This window comes from Abrus precatorius, unplaced genomic scaffold, assembly GCF_003935025.1.
Source record: "Abrus precatorius isolate BTA unplaced genomic scaffold, Abrus_2018 Scaffold7, whole genome shotgun sequence".
Classification (NCBI taxonomy): domain Eukaryota; kingdom Viridiplantae; phylum Streptophyta; class Magnoliopsida; order Fabales; family Fabaceae; genus Abrus; species Abrus precatorius.
The window spans coordinates 33,686,463-33,702,370 of NW_020874417.1; the positions used below are offsets into that span (position 1 = coordinate 33,686,463).

General features: G+C 39.5%; 1 protein-coding gene across 3 annotated transcripts; it reads right to left on the reverse strand.

The window, feature by feature from the left end:
* Positions 1–6,313: 6,313 nt before the first annotated feature.
* On the reverse strand, positions 6,314–13,990 carry LOC113873244 (protein TIME FOR COFFEE). 3 transcript variants are annotated; one of them, XM_027511291.1, is made up of 12 exons: positions 13,599–13,990; positions 13,082–13,498; positions 12,848–13,002; positions 12,465–12,747; positions 11,974–12,361; positions 11,798–11,858; positions 11,646–11,717; positions 11,313–11,565; positions 11,157–11,223; positions 10,997–11,063; positions 10,551–10,919; positions 6,314–10,459 (listed from the first exon to the last, which is right to left on the reverse strand). In XM_027511291.1, exons 1-12 carry the CDS (start codon positions 13,690–13,692, stop codon positions 8,111–8,113), a joined length of 4,575 nt encoding a protein of 1,524 aa, XP_027367092.1. In that variant the 5' UTR covers positions 13,693–13,990; the 3' UTR covers positions 6,314–8,110. The 3 variants fall into 3 exon arrangements, with proteins under 3 accessions (XP_027367092.1, XP_027367091.1, XP_027367093.1); XM_027511290.1 differs by having other exon boundaries at positions 10,997–11,066; XM_027511292.1 differs by having other exon boundaries at positions 11,313–11,556; positions 11,640–11,717; positions 13,599–13,941.
* Positions 13,991–15,908: the final 1,918 nt, after the last annotated feature.

A 15,908-nucleotide genomic window follows, 5' to 3' on the forward strand; every position in this document is an offset into this window, starting at 1 on the left:
AACAGAGAGTAATGGGGGAGGGACCCAACACCCCGGATTTTGTGGTGGTAAGTGGTACCCTTTTGGTAACGTTGTTGTCTGCACTCCAAACACAGTTCTCAGTTTCACAAGGGATGGAAATAAAACATCAATTGGGACACGGGTCCTACTTTTCCATATGCTGCCACCATGTTGCTAATTTTTGTATTGTACTGTTCTGTCACTCACTTTTACTATTTTCTTTTTCTAAAACAATATTTAATCATTAGTTGAAAATTATTCTCAATATTCCTGTTAAATACAAGAATTTTCTTTTCTTCGACTTTCAGCGAGCCACCTCGTAAATTTGTTTTAAATCCAACCTCTATGGTAAAGTCTTCCTAATCTCATTGGAATCAGATATGAGAAGTGTAGTAAATACAAAATGTAATGGGTCGATAAAACATTTTCCTTTTTTTCAATATTCTCCAAACATATCAACTTTTGTCAGTTATATAGATAAGAAAGTGCTTTTAAGAAATTCCGAAAATAATAAACGAGTCAAAATCGTGAAATCAAATAATAAAATAACCAAAAAGGTGAGTATAAAGTAAAACTATCCAAATTAAAATAATTCAAAATAAAGAAATAATAGTACAAATATATTAAGTACAGTTGAATCGTAACATTTGAAAATAAGCATCAGAATCCCTTTCATCAACGAGATTCTAACGCATGAAAAAAAAATGTAGCTGTTATCTTCACGTCTCACTTCAAATTACTTGTCCATCATAACGTCTTCTTAAGCAAATCTTCAATCATAGCAACCAATAGGATATCGTAAGAATTAAAATGGCGTTAGAAAAGAAAGAACATTAAAACATAATTTTATCAACAAGATTTGACTGAATTTAAAAAAAAGAAAAAAGAAAAAGAGAGAGAGTGCAATAGAGAATGAATCGTCGTACTTTATCAACATCTGTTGGTTTGACTAACAATGAACTTAATTAAGTACGTCTACTAAATAAAATAATGCATAGATTAAATGTTAATTAGATTCAAATAATTAATCATTTTTATATTTCATAAATAATAAAAGACTCAAATTATAGAAATTTATAATAATCTTTTGTAATCCTTGCTGGAATAGTATAGATGCCTGCAATTTGTCGTTAAGGATTCCTTTAAACTTGCGATTTGAAAAAAGCAATCATTCCCCTAGCTTTTCAGATAATGCTTAACCCAGTTTTATTTTAATTTTTTCCTCTTTAAGGGGATAATTTAGATTAGCAGCAAATTTACAAATACTTAGTACCATTAGAATAATCACGAATAAAATAGACCAAACATATGATAGCCTGTGCTTTGTCGTGGATTCTGTTTTTAGTAAAGTTGAACATTAACAAACTGCTCTTGGATTTCATGAATGCTTGAAAAGGAGGGAAAGGAATTTGCACACAGAATTAAAGAAAATATTAGTTTTGAAAAGTTAGAGTGATGATTATATTAACAAAAATATTTATTTATAATCTATAGTTAAATCATAAGTAAATACATAATAATTAAACATATGTTTTTATAAACATTACATAATATATTAAATAAAAAAATAACCAAAAATTATAAATAAGGTAATTTTGATATAACTTTAAATTGATATGAAAGAAACATATGCATATTTGAAAAAAAAAACATTGAACATTTAATTTCCTCCTCTCCCCAGCAACTATTTTATGAATAGTAAAATGAATTAAAATAAGAAATGAATTTTGAATAATTAATGGATATCTATAACCATGCTTTTTTACCACTGTTTCCGACTATTGAGTTTGATTGGAAAGAAAAAAATTATTCAGTCACAAAAAATAAGAAATGAAAAAAAATGAATAAATTAAGAGTGAATAATTAATAAGCATTAAGTCAAATTCAAATTTTTAAATATTAATTATAATTTTGATCATCTTAGTTTAGTACTTGTTTAATTTGAGTTTTTTTTTATTTTTTATTACACAATTTTTTCCTTTTTAATACTTATTTGATTTTATCTTCAATTTATAATTATGTGATTTTGGTTCCTTTAATTTATTATTTATTTAATTTTAATTATATTTATTAATCTGTCATTTAAATTTTATCAGAATGATGAGCTAATCATATTAAAAAATACTAAATATAATTATATTATAATTATAATTAAGCTAATTTAAAAATAAATGAGAATATACTTTGTTCAAAACAGAGAAAAAGATATCTCCGAAAACATCATACATCATTTATACAGAAATAGTGAATATATATATATATATATATATATATATATATATATATATATTAACAAAACTTCAAATTTTAAATAAAAATAATCAATAAATGACACCTATAAAATTCTTGTATGTATATAAATACATACAAGGGAGACAGAGAGAGAGAAGTGAAAAGAGATGTTGCATCAAAAATCAAATCATGTGAAGGGTTCTCAACCCACCTGGGACCTGGGGATGGAAGTGATCAGAAAGTAAGGAAGTTCTTTTCTTTTTCTTGTATGGGATGTGTGGGTGGTGGAGGGGAACCACATTTGCTGCTCCTACTGCAGAGTGCAGATATTATTTGTACTTCTTGTATTTAATGGTTTCTGTTTTGGTGCTAATGGAAGAGGAAGCCAGGCCAAGGCACTTCAGAGGTACCTTTCTTTGAATTGTAACACAATTTTGTGATTCTTTCTGGAGGGATAGTAGATTTTATGGTTCATTTTGGATTTGAATCAGTAACCAGATTGAGTTGAATATAGTTCCAACTGGACCAGTTTATTGGTACGGTTAGAGAGACCACAGGCTTGACACGAGTTTCTCCTGCTAGATTGACCACTGTCATCATGGTTTCGATCTGCAGAATCTAAACCTCACTCTAAGCATTAAAGATATCCATTTCAGCTAAGGCCAAAGCCGCTGAAGAGAAATCAAATGAATGGTATACTTTAATTGCTTCATCTTCTTCGTTTGAGATGGGTTTTGGAATTTTAAATTTTGCATCTATTTAATGATGGGGTTCTCTTAACTTTATATATCCCCTGGTTTGCTTCTCCCTCTCCCTCTCTGCCACTCACTCAGCTTCTGCAGTGACCGCTGAAAGAATGTGTTTTTTGTTTCCCTTTTCTTGGTTTCTGTTTGAGCGCAAGTTCTCATAGTTAAGGTTTGAAGATAAACACAGAAACAACGAGGTTAGATAATTGCTTTTTTTTTTTTTTTGAGGCCATGAAAATGTGCATTCAAATTGTCCATACTTCAGCTCAATCTCTGTTGACCAATTGATGTATCGGATTCATTTATTCAATTTATTTTCAACAGTGCAAGCCAATGGTTCAGATAAGGAAGGGTCCCCAGTGGTTAGTATTCTGTGTGTTGACTGTTCTTTCTGGACGCAAGTTGCGATCTGGATCGCCTAAGTCATTTTGATTTAAGCTAAAAAAAGATTAGTTTAAACCAGCAAAATTTGCTTAATTAAATTTAAAAAAATGACAAGAAAACAAGAAGAAGAAAAGAGAAAGGGAGAGAAAATGGGGCAAGAGTATAAGGGAGAGGGAGAGTGGGCTAATGGGAGGAAATGGAAAAGAGTTAGATGAAGAGAGAATGAGAACTAGATAAGGAGAGAGGAGAAAGGAGACTGGGTAGCACTGAAGGAAGAAAATATAAGAAAGAAGAGGAAAGAAAGAAACTAAGTGAGAAAGAGAGAAGAAGAAGATAGCTGGATTGGAAGGAGGGAAAGAGAGGGAGACACGTATTGTGAGAGAAAGATTTTCTTAAGTGAAAATAAGCAAAAAAAAAATGTTATAATGTATTTTTATTTTTACTTAATCAAATTTTTTTTGCTTAAAGTAAATTTATTTAACTTAAGTCAAAATTACTTTTTATTAAAAAAATTCGCTTAAATTATAAAGAGAGAGAACAAAATGGAAAGGGACCGGAAAGAAATAATTGAAAAAAAAAAATAGAAGTAATTTAGTTGAATCCAGGATGATATGTTGATTATATGCTCTCTCTCTCTCCATTTGTGGTCAACCACATTTTAAGATATTATTGAATTCAAGACACTTACCAACACAATTTATGCCACTATCAAATCTTGTCAAGAATTTGTTCTGAGTTACAATTATTATTATTTATTAAAGGCCAATATGGAGCCAAGTATTAATTAATTCAAGGGAGGAACCCACCACTATTTTCTACCCATTCCCCTTCCCGGTGGTCATTAAATTTTTTTCTCAATTTGTTATAAATGAAAATCCAAAGTCCAACCCACATGATTGGTTATTGCGACACTTTGTTAATTTCCCTCATATGAATGAGATTTTCAGTGTCACACACAGTAACTAAAGAGCCTGCTTGTTCCACTTTCTCAAGTAATCAAAGGACAAATATTTATCTAAACACATGTGAATTGCCTTCCATTGTATATCCTTTCCTTTTCAAACATTGTTGGCAAAGCTTTACCCCATTACTTTGTCTGCTTATACTATTAAATAACTTTAGAAGTTGCACCATCGCCTAATGGAGACAATGCCTGCAACGTGGATTCACCTCTCTGCCTTAAATACATGGACCTTCCAATTAAGCCTTGAGTCTTTATTATTTATGCTGTGGGGTAGCCTACATCTTAGCATGATCTTTCTTCATCCATTTACTAATATCTACAATCTGGTTGTTTTGACACACAATACACAGTTATTTTCTTTAACTAGAATGAAAGGGGAGGGAGAAACAATCCTTTATTCATCATTTTCTTGGCGTTTATTTTTTCTTTACCACACGTCTAATCTTCCCCTAACTACCGATACATTGAATGTGTGACTGTAGACACACAACAAATGGGGACAAACATCTTACATCACAAAACATTATCTTTGTATACGAAAAAAAAAATAGTTGATACCATTTTGTACTTTATATAACTGCTAGCTACTAACTAAAAGCATGTCCTTTTCAGCAGCAATGAATCACACACAAGTGATTTCCCTATCTAGACAAAACGTAATGTAATGAGATTAACCGGTTGAATATGGATTAGGATACTGAATTACACTTTCAGCATATGTAACTCTTCAATCAATGGGGGAAAAAGAATAGTTTTGCAATGTAATGCAAGTAAATTGGATGATAATATGATATCATAACTTAAACAACAAAGTGGTTCCAAAATGCATAATTAATGCACGTGACTACGTATTAACTAACGATTCTTTTTCCTATTTTACCCCCGTCAGATGTTACACAGTACATGATTAATGAATTAGGTGAATAATAGGTGTGTATTTTTTAGCTAAGGTACTTAATAGTTGAGAAAATATGTGCACGTTATTTTGAAATTTATGTAAGCCTCCTCGTCAGATAGAAATAAGAGCAAAAGAAATACGACCTCAAATAACCATTAGATATAGAAATTAATTTTTGTTGAACTTCTAGACAATAGACAGCTTGAAAATTAATACTTTTGAGGAATAAATCAATTTCCATAGATTGTGACATTGATGGATATTAATTCAACACAATTACATGGATGATTATGGTTAGTGTTGCCTATCCTTCAATCAAACTTGTTTCAAGAAGGATTCAGATCATCATACAAGCACAAGTGACTACCCAACAGAATTTTAATGAGCATAAGAATCATAATACTTATATTCGTGTAAATTATAATAGTTATATGGGTAACTTATTATTATAGTATGAGTACTTTACTCTAAATAAAATTTAAAAATATTAAAAATCTATAAAGTAAAGCTAAATACTGGTGCTAGTTGTATGAATAAAATAGAAGCTTGAGTAAAAAAGAGTCAATTCGGAGATTTATGGTTTTCAAAATGGGAACAGGAAAGAAAAAAGTTGAAGTAGCTTGACTCTTTGCGATCCCTGATCAAAGGGTCAGTTACACTGCTTATGATGCTCAACTAACATAAAATAATGATTATAAAATAGAAAGGAGAAGACTTTTAGGAGCTGTTGAAGTGGGGTCAGGAAGGTGCGATAAGTCATAGTTGATTTTAGGTGTGGTGACCTTGAGGCTTATCTTTCAGTGTTCACAAATTGGTAATGGAGAGTATGGGGACTTTGCTTATTCCATTAATTGATTCCTTTCACGGGTCCCTCTGAAGGGGAAAAGGACACAAAATATTGTCTTTTTCGGTTTATCAAGAGGGAACCAAGTGAAGATCTGAATGCTTTATCTCTGGCCCCTCAAAAAAGAAATAGATAAGTGAATAAATGAATCACTGAATAAAGGTTTCAATCTGAAATTCTCATAATAAAATGATTATATTTTTCACTCAACTTTTTTTATTTTTTTAAAAAACTTTCCTGCCATTTCAGCACAGGAAGGAAGTAGATCCATTCCCTTTATGCTGATGGAAAAGGGATATTTAAAAAGAAATCCACGTCACTCTCACTCCCTTGCCCTGTCTTCTCTCTTTATCTATTTATCTATCTACAACTTTTGCATTTGAACTGGTCCATGTACCGGAACAAAGTTAAAATCATATTGCAAAATTGCTTCCTTTTTTTTATAATTAAATAAACTACAACCTTTTGACAAAGCCAATTCCCATTGAAGAAAAGAAAAAGAACTATACAGATCAAAACGGTAGCTTCTTACGCCCCTGACACTTAGCGAGGCAAAAAAATGAAAAAAAAAAAGTGGGGGTAGGCCTGTTGAGGTAGAAGGGAAGAGGTGGAGATGTGTTGCAAAGAGAAGATTTGGAACATTTTGTTACTTTGAGAAATGAAAAGAAAATATAAGGACATTGGATACACGTGTATTATGTAGAGACAAGAGCAAAGTTTTTCACATCATCACAGGTGGGATGTCAGGACCCACAATGGGTTGCTGCTTTAAGTTTGGTTCTGAAAGGCCTAAACGCTGTGATTGCTTGAGTGGGGCAAGGTGCTGTCTCATGGGGGGGACCTCCATCAAGGGCAAACATGGAAAGCAGTTTCCTCCCATTACGTGGAAGGAAAAAGAGCTACCCTACCAAGTACCACCAACGCACACGTTCTTTAATCTTATTTATAATGATATACTTGCAGCTTAGTATAATAATAATCCATATGATAATATATCATGAATAGTTATATATATCTACTCCCAATACACATGCCACGTGTGCGATGGTGACAGTAAAGGGCACGCTTCTCAGCAAAGGAAATTGTCTAATGCTGTGTGCTTTGAAGCTATATTTACCACATGATCCGGACCACGCCATCCTTGCGCAAAACCAACCAAACATGAGTGATATCAAAAAAGCACTTCGAAAACTTCGATTGAATACCCTTCAGCTGCCAACGATTTTATCTTAAACTCACCCGGTCTCTAGTATTAAAAGACTGAAATAATATTTCACTTGCCTCACATGCAAGTCCACACCTCTCAACCAGCATATTCATATTCTTTAAAATTGGTGTTATTACTTTTTTCACTCACCCATTCTAATTTTGATCCCATATGTCACTTCCCACTCAAATTTAACTGATGGCATCAGAACGGATGAGGGAAATCATCTTTGATCTTTAAATTAAAAAAATTTGAGGGTTACTATAATATCAGCCAGACACGTACATATTCATCCTTCTCCACATAGACATGTCAAAAAGATGTTTACTGCTCTAGTGACCTAGAAGAGAAAATGAAAAAAAAGAGAGGAGAAAGAACAACATGTAGGTAAACTCCATTACATCCCCAAAAGAAGAAAAGGTGGTTCTTTCCCTTCCTTTCCTCCAACTTTTATATCCTTTTTTTTCCCACCATCCCAACCACATCCTTCTAAAAAACCAATCGAATTTGATTAGACTTCAGGATCAACCTTGTCAGATTATAAACACAAGGGTACAAAGAAATTACTAAACACAATTCATGCACATCAATGGTCTGGTCGATTTCCCATCCAAAATTGTGGAATCCAAATCATCTATCTTTGTTGGCCGTGACCTACTCGATAGCATTATCCACCTACATCTTCTCAAAACGGCATCGGCATAACATATTCACCCTTCATTGAGAAGACACCATCTCTAGCACTTCAAAATCCCATGCCAATTCATACTTCAGTCACATTACTGTTCTTTGATCACCACAAGCATAGGGGTGGAACCAAGGGAGATACAATATTCTACTCACCCGCAGGTTGTTTCTGCTCTGCTGGCTTCACCTGAACAGAGGGTACAGGATGAATATAGGGAAAGCCAGCAGGAACAAATTGATGGTGGTTCCCAGAGGGTGGCATTGTGGCAAACTGAGCAGGATGCAAAAGACCCTGTGTAGGTAAGGCACTGCCTTTTGAATTGTTCGCGGTTGCACCATTTGAGGAAGTGCCAGAAGAGCCCGGTCGTTGCATCTGCTCAGGGCCACGCCGCTGTGGAAGATAATAACCACTCGCAGCAGTGGTAGTAGACGTGGCACTGTTGGATTGTGAGACTTGAGAATGCACGTAAGGACTTGAGAAGAAAAGGTGGGCCTGTGGTAATGCTTGCTTTGATATCTGTTGCTGCTGCTGCTGTTGCTTTTGTTGTTGCTGTGGCAACTGGGATTTACTCCCAGTGCCGGAAGAGGGAGTTAGCTGAGGGCCACTGAGTATTGATGGCACATTCCTGCCACCAACGGGTGAAGATTTGCGAGCAGGCACAGAAGAAGAGTTCTTGGCTTGCTGAGAAGACAAGGAAGCGGTTTGGCTAATTTTATTGTTCGCAGAAGTTGAAGTTATCCTCGGGCTACCAGTATTTTTTGACATCGATGAAGTTGTTGGTGAGCCAACCATGACGGGGGGAGATGGGGACTGCGTGGAACTTGCAGGTTGGACTTGTGCTGTCGATGATTTTGGATTTGCTGCAAAAGATATTTGGGTGTGAGCTTGTTGGGAACGAGCCTGCTGCTGTGGAAGAGATTTGACTGACGGTGGTGTCGAAGCCATAGATGGAGGTGACTGAGAAGTAGTTGTTGCCCTTGCAGAGTTCTTCCACTGAGGTGATTGAGCACCAAAGCTCTGAGGAAATGCCGATACGGCATTGGGAAACTTGGTGGCCATTGAAGATGTGGAAGGGAGATTATCTGAGTAGACGCTGCTGCCGTTGCTTGTGGATGGGGTCTTGTTACGAGCAGCAGCTGCGGCTGCAGCTGCAAACTGATTCTGCTTCTGATGCTGAAGAATTTGCTGCTGATTTCGCTGCACTTGTTGCTGAGAACCAGCTGCATTAGCATTAATGGCAGCAGGCATTACAGATGCAGAAGTCCGGGAAGAAGCAGAACCAAGGTTGAGACTACGGCCTGATGTATCAATGACGTTGTTGCCAGATAATGATGTTAAACATGCATCAGACACATCCGGCCTTCCAAACGCAATGGATTGTCCCACCGTTGCTGGAGTTTTCCCCGACATTGCTTTTCTATCTTCATCTGGGTTGGCAGAATTAACTACATTCTTCCCTTCCTCGGGGGCATGATAATTCTTCTTTAGCTGGGCACTGGCAGCTTGTGCTGCTGCCATTATCTGATAGTTATGATTACTCTGCATGATTGAATGATTTTGTGCAATAGATGAGAGGTCAAGGCCAGCAGCAGCAGTAGCACCATTGATGGATGCAAATGACATGGCAAATGCCGGAGACGTTTCGCCTCCAGCCTTTGGACCAGGGTGCTGCTGCGGTTGCTTCTTTTCACTGTGATTGCCGTTAGAACCCACGCCACTAATTGAAGCAGGTGTCATCAAGGCAAAGTTTGGCACCTGCATAGGCATTGCAAAATTTTGGCCATAAATATTCATGGTGGCGCGGGTGAGACGACTATCAGCAGTAGATGGACTATCTTCACCGCCCATCTCAGATTCAACTTGGCGAGCAGGATGAGAAGTGTGATGATTCTGCCTCTGCTGCTGCTGCTGCAACTGCGGGGGCTGCGATGGCGGGTTCTTGGTGACAGGAAAACCCTGCAAACTTCCACCCACAGCCCCACCACCACAGGAGCCAGTTGCATTATTAGGCTTCTGTTGTTGATTCTGAGCATGTTGCTTCTGAGATGAGGAGGATCCACTAGAAATACTGGTATTTTGATGGCCTTGTTGGCTCTGCTGCGACTGAGCAGGAAGTTGCTGCTGCTGAATCTGTGAAGGATGTAGCATCTGAGAAGAATAGAAAGACCCGTTGAAGAATGGAAAAGCCTGGGCATGGGTTCCCCGGTAAGCAGGTGGACCACCAACATGTGCTGGTATTGGAAAAGGGTAAGCATTATTCTGCAAAAAGGCCAAGTACTGAGTTTCATTGCCAGGCATATTTGGATAGCTGAAACTCATTGTTGGGGCAGTAGCAGCTGCTGCTCCTGCAGCAGAAGCATTCGGTGGGGCTGAATTGGAAGCACTGGACGGTGCTCCGTTGCTTGAAACCGGCAACGACTTCACAGATCCCGGTCGAACAGATGCCGCAGCAGCTGCCTGCTGCTGATTCAGCGGGAAGATGAAGGCAGGGCCATGCTGAAATTTGTGACACGGCACAAATTAATTTATAAAAAAGAAAAGAAAAGAAAAGATAAGAGTAGGACAAGACAAAAATAATAAAACATACCAAAATATTACTAGGTGCTGCTCCTGGGGGTAAAGCCTGCTGAAGTAAGATTTGCTTTCTTGATGAATTATCCACATTGGGAGGCTGAGACCCTTTGTCCTTCCCAATATGACCAGGAAACATGGCAAGACTGTGCCCTTTGTCCTGTGAAGAGTTTGCAGCCCTGCCAGGAACATTCCCATGCAATTCTGCGGAGGGCACCACGTTAAGATTCCCTGGCTTGGTCCCGTATAACGATGCAGAACCTGCCGCTGCTGGCCAGAACGGATTCATCCTCGCAATTTGTTGGTGATACAATATATTACGTGCAATGTAGCAGTGGGTTGCACACCTCTTAGGCCGAGGCTGATTAAAGAGAAGATGTGGAGGCTGTAGAAGCAAGAATATTTCGTTTAGGGAGAGATTTGAGATCAGAAGATTTCAAGAGGAAAGAAAAGCGCACGTACCGGTATTGCTGCAGAGGTCACACTAGTGCCATCCATGGATACAACTCCTTGTAGAGGCGTCATGTATCTGCTAAATGAGATGAGAAGAGGGTCACACTAACATCAGCATTCCACAAAACTAGTACAAAATTCCGAAACAAGAATGAAACTTTGGGAGTACCCCATTGGAGGAAGCCCGCCAGGCCAGCTGGGAACAGACATTGGTAGAGGCAACGAATTGGATTGAACTGAAAGGAGGAGGACACGCAAACATCGTAAGGCACCGAGATAAGCAAAAAAGTCGAGAGAGGAAGCAAATATTCAAATTCGAGCATACCATTTTTTTCTGCATTTGTTTGCTGCTGCCTCTGAGCGTTTTGATGTTGCTGCTTCTTGTTAACCATACTGACATTGCCACTTGTGTCCACCCTATCACTTTTCTCCAAATCAAGATGCAAGTCAATGACTCTTTCTTTCTGCGATTCATTTTCTCCACCCTTCCCTCTCGCCTTCCCCATTTCCGCAGCCACCGCTTCTTCCTTGTTCATTCTGTGTGTCTTCTCGTCCTCCTTCATCGCAGGCTTAACTTCCTGCACAAACCACACCCCAAATGTGTTAAGCACTTGTTTTCTCCGGCAACATGAAAATAACCACCTTGTCCCACTTTTACCTTTTCAGCGTCAGCAACCGAATTATTAGCCACATCTCTTTCCGGAGAAGACCTCAATGGAGGAGGTGGCGCCTGAAAATCCCACCGGTAAAAAAATAAAGATAAAAAAAGGAGGCGTACGAGAAACGGAGAAAAAAGAAAGTGATATGCACCATCAGATCTATCTGGAACTTCTCTTCTCGCTGGTTTTCACTCTCGGACATTGACGGATTCCTGCAGAACCAGGGAAATCAATAAAGAAAGATGAGGATTCACATTCAGACCAAACTCCACACAAAAAGTTAAATGATTAAAAAAGAAAACAGTGATAAAAGTTGATGCTGCTCACGCTTTAGTCGCTTTCACATCTTCGCGCTCATCAACTACTACTTGGAGCGCAGGAGATTCCTTCTTCGGTGACTGAGGAGCCACCGCCACCTCCTTACTCAATCCCACCTCTTTTTGCTTCTCCACTTCCTCCGTCAACGGCTTAGACTCCGACGACCCGTTGCTCTCCGGTTTAGCCGCCTCCGACGACGCCTGAACAGGTTGCGAATTGGCCAGATTCTCAGCCGCAGTAGCAGAACCCGCGTTGGCCTTATCCAAATTCGACGAACAAGTTTCCATCTTTGAAGGCTGATCGCTCTCCGCTTTCGAAATAGGACTGCTACGAACGCTGAATATCGCCGGATTCTCCTCCTCGTGCTTCACCGGACGCGGTCTTTTCCTCTTTGGAGCTGCAAAATTAAACCCAACAAAAAAAATTATTAAAAAAATCAAATTTCAATTGTTTGAAAATAAGGGTTTTCGTTTCTTTTTTTATTTTCTCGAGTAACCCACCAACAGCTGACATAGGAGTAACGTAAGTGCTGGAATTTTGAGGCGGTGCCGATTGAGAGTTCGAGATCGGTGACTTGGCGTCACCGGAAGATTTATGGGGTTCTCTAGAATCGAACTTGGTTGAATCGGTGGCGATGATTTCTTGCTTGGAAGGTCCCTGAGGCTGTCTCATCATGCCGTACAATACTTCTGCTATTTCTATCTCGATCTCTTCCTGAGCCGAAGAAGCAGACTTCGACGACGTCATTTTCGGTGGTCGAAACTTGCCTCCTCCATTCTGCTTCTGCACCCGTCAAAACGACAAAGCACCGCCGTTAACACTTATACCAAAAATCAACATAAGACAAAGCAAAACAGTTGAGGTTTCGACGCCCAGAACTCACTATCTTCTTCCTAACCGACGCGTTTGACGACGAAGGCGAAGCCGGCGTGACCGACGCTGCTCTCACCGGCGAAGTCGACGGCTGCTGGTGGTTTTGCTCCGGCGCTATTCCGCCGCCGCTGGAAGCCCAGCATTCGTGCGACCTCTTGGTGGACGCTGAGAAGAGAAACAAAGATGAGCATCAGAACACGGCGAATTCACGTCTGAAGCTGCGAAGCGAATTGAGTTGGTTTACCTGAGCGTGCTTTTCTAGGCACGGACACTCCGATCATCTCATCGGCGGCCTTCCACGTCGGCGGCGCTGCTCTAAATACTTTCGCCGGAGGGTAGCTCTTCCGATGGTGGTTGGAGAGCGAGGAAGACGAGGTAAGCGACGAGGGGTTCAGCGGAAGCATTCTGACGGAAGCGCCGCCACCGGCTCCCCCTCCGTCTTCGTCGTCGTCTTCGTCTACGTCGTTGATACTCTCCTCCGAAGTGTCTTCTCCACCATCTTCTCTGCTGCTGTGCATCAACCTGTCGCCCCGCCTCCTCTTGCTTCGTCCCAATCGATCTCTCTCCCTCTCCCTCTCTCTCTCGCGATCTCGATCCTTTTTCCCACTCCCTCGATCTCTTAGCCTCGACGGCTCTTGAAGCTCCATCGCTCCATCTTCCTCTGCAGAAACAAAAAGAAAAAAAAGAGACAGACATCGTGAGAATCAACAAATAAGGAAAGATGAGTGGTAGTTGTTGAGATCTGAGAGAGAATTGGGAACCTGGTGAGTCTCTGAGACTGTTAGTTCTGTGTCTTCTTCTCGTCAAACCATTAGCGGCCATAGTGCTTCTCCTAGCTTCTCTAATCCTGTCCATTCCACACCAAGATGCTCTCTTTCGACCGAATCAGTTACACCCGCCAGATTTATCTCATCTCTCATAAACCATAATCACACCTACACCCCAAATTCTCAGAGAGATATTGATTCTGTCTACGGAAGATCCTCTTTTCGTGTTATCAGAATAAACAGAGATCTTAGGGGGCTTGGTTCTGCTTAGCTTAGCTTATCTTTCCTTTCCTTCTTCTTCTTCTTCCCCTCCTCTCGCTGCTGCTGCTACACCAGTCCTCTCTTCCCTTCTTTCTCTCTCTATCTCTCTCTTCCCCTTTTTGTGCTCTAATCTCATCCCCTTTCCGCTATTTCACTCTCTGCCAAACCCACTCCAAAGACTCCTGGACGGTCACGATTCTCCACCGCGTCACCTGTTCCAATCCCCACCCTTCTTCTCTCCACTCATCCAACGGACACCCGCGCCTCGTGACATCATGGCACCATCTTAGCCCTCCATCTCACCACTCCATAGTAACACCTTTTAACCCTTTTCAGCGCGTCACCTCCACGTGTCCAACTTCCTCCTTTGTCCTCAAGCTTTTTCTTCTCTCCTCGCTGCCAATTTGGTATAATATCTTTTTTATTTAATTATACAATCAATGCGTACAAATATGTTATACTTTGAATTCCTGTTATTACTTTATAAGGGGAAATAATAAAATACAAAACGGACGTGGAGCGTGCACCGGGTATATCCGGTTTCCGGGACATTGGTAAAAGCAAACATGAAACACCACCATCACAAGGAATCTAGGTGACCGCAGAAAATATCGTTCCCACCGGTCAAATTCATTATTTCCGTTCCACTTTTACCCTTTATGGTTTTCCATTTCTTTAATTAACTCTCTATATAATTTCAGAATAGACTACACTAGTGGGCCCACGCGCGAATAAATAAATAACTAAAACATTTCTGCTCCACGGACCAGATCCTCGCGTTATCAGTAATGCTAGCTCTCTCCGTCGTTGGATCCCTCCGACGTGGCACTCGCATTCATTTCCAACGAACGAGCGAGTCCGACATGGCAACTAAACCAAGAGGTTCGGGCGCGTCTATCGTCAACCCAAATCTTGACCGTCCAAACTTTCCAATTGGACGGCTCAGAGGAGCGCCGAAGCTAGAGTAACTCAGAGTCACGGTCACGGAACTTCCAAGGAGAGTGGGCCCCCCAGTAGCTGCCGATCTAGAAATTATTTTCTCTCCTTTGGCCTAATTGTCACGTTCGCGAGATGTGGTAGCTTCATGACATGTACGCGGGTCCCACCATTAAAATATTCAGAAACTTAAATAACTTATCTGGTAATATCTAGCTTCATTCAAAATTTACACCGCAAGAGAAAAATGGTGCAATATTAACTAATTCAATTTAATAAGAGCTTCCTTTTGCTCCACGAGCTTGTTCATTTTAAATTAAAAAAAAATTCACACAATTTAATTTTAAATTGAGGTTAATTTGGTATATATTTTAACGGTGGTTAATTATTTAAAATTCGAACAGCGTGGCAGTGTTATGGGGGCGACGTGGCAAAGAAATAGTGCGACACGCGGAGGGAGTGGCGGGGCTGGTTGTTAGGCTCGGATCTTGGTATTGGTTGCATAGTAGACTTGCCTCCGCTTTTGATCAGGTAAATATCTTCGTTGTGAACATAGATAGGGTCTCTGGGGAAGGGGCTGCTGCCTGCTTCCCTGCATTTAACTCCAAAAGGCAATAACTATTTCCTTTTTTTTATCCCTGCTTTAAAAGATAAATATATTATCAGCGTGGAATGCGGAGAAAGTGTTACAACCCAAATTATTATTTGTATTTATTTGAGAACAGTAATCAAACCCTATCAAAGAAACGAAATTCAATTTCACAACACCTTTTCATAAAATGTTTGTATCTTTCTCATTATTGTTCGCTCAGTAATAAAATATACTTATGTAATTAAGTTATTAGTTTATAAAAATTAAATTGACTGAACATACGTTTATTTCTTTTATAATTTGGAGTAAGTGTGCCACGTCGGAATGGTCCCCTGGGAGAAGTGGGTCCTAGGTAATAGATTGTCGTTTTGCGGGGTGCTTTCATTCTCTCTCGCTCACTCGCTGTCGTGAAATCCCAGAGTTGTGCCACGTGTTCACCGGAAATGCTACCTCAGATGGCCTACGTGGCTTGGTTTATGGCCGTAGACAGAAACCAAAAACCCTAGCCGTCACGA

Excerpts from the sequence above, each read along its gene's own strand:
- LOC113873244 (XM_027511290.1), bottom strand. The coding sequence starts at position 13,692 with ATGGACAGGATTAGAGAAGCTAGGAGAAGCACTATGGCCGCTAATGGT. Across the intron at positions 13,003-13,081 it reads GCCTAGAAAAGCACGCTCAG|CGTCCACCAAGAGGTCGCAC; the intron begins GTAAACCAACTC and ends TTCTCTTCTCAG. Across the intron at positions 11,566-11,645 it reads CGGTTGCTGACGCTGAAAAG|GAAGTTAAGCCTGCGATGAA; the intron begins GTAAAAGTGGGA and ends TGGTTTGTGCAG.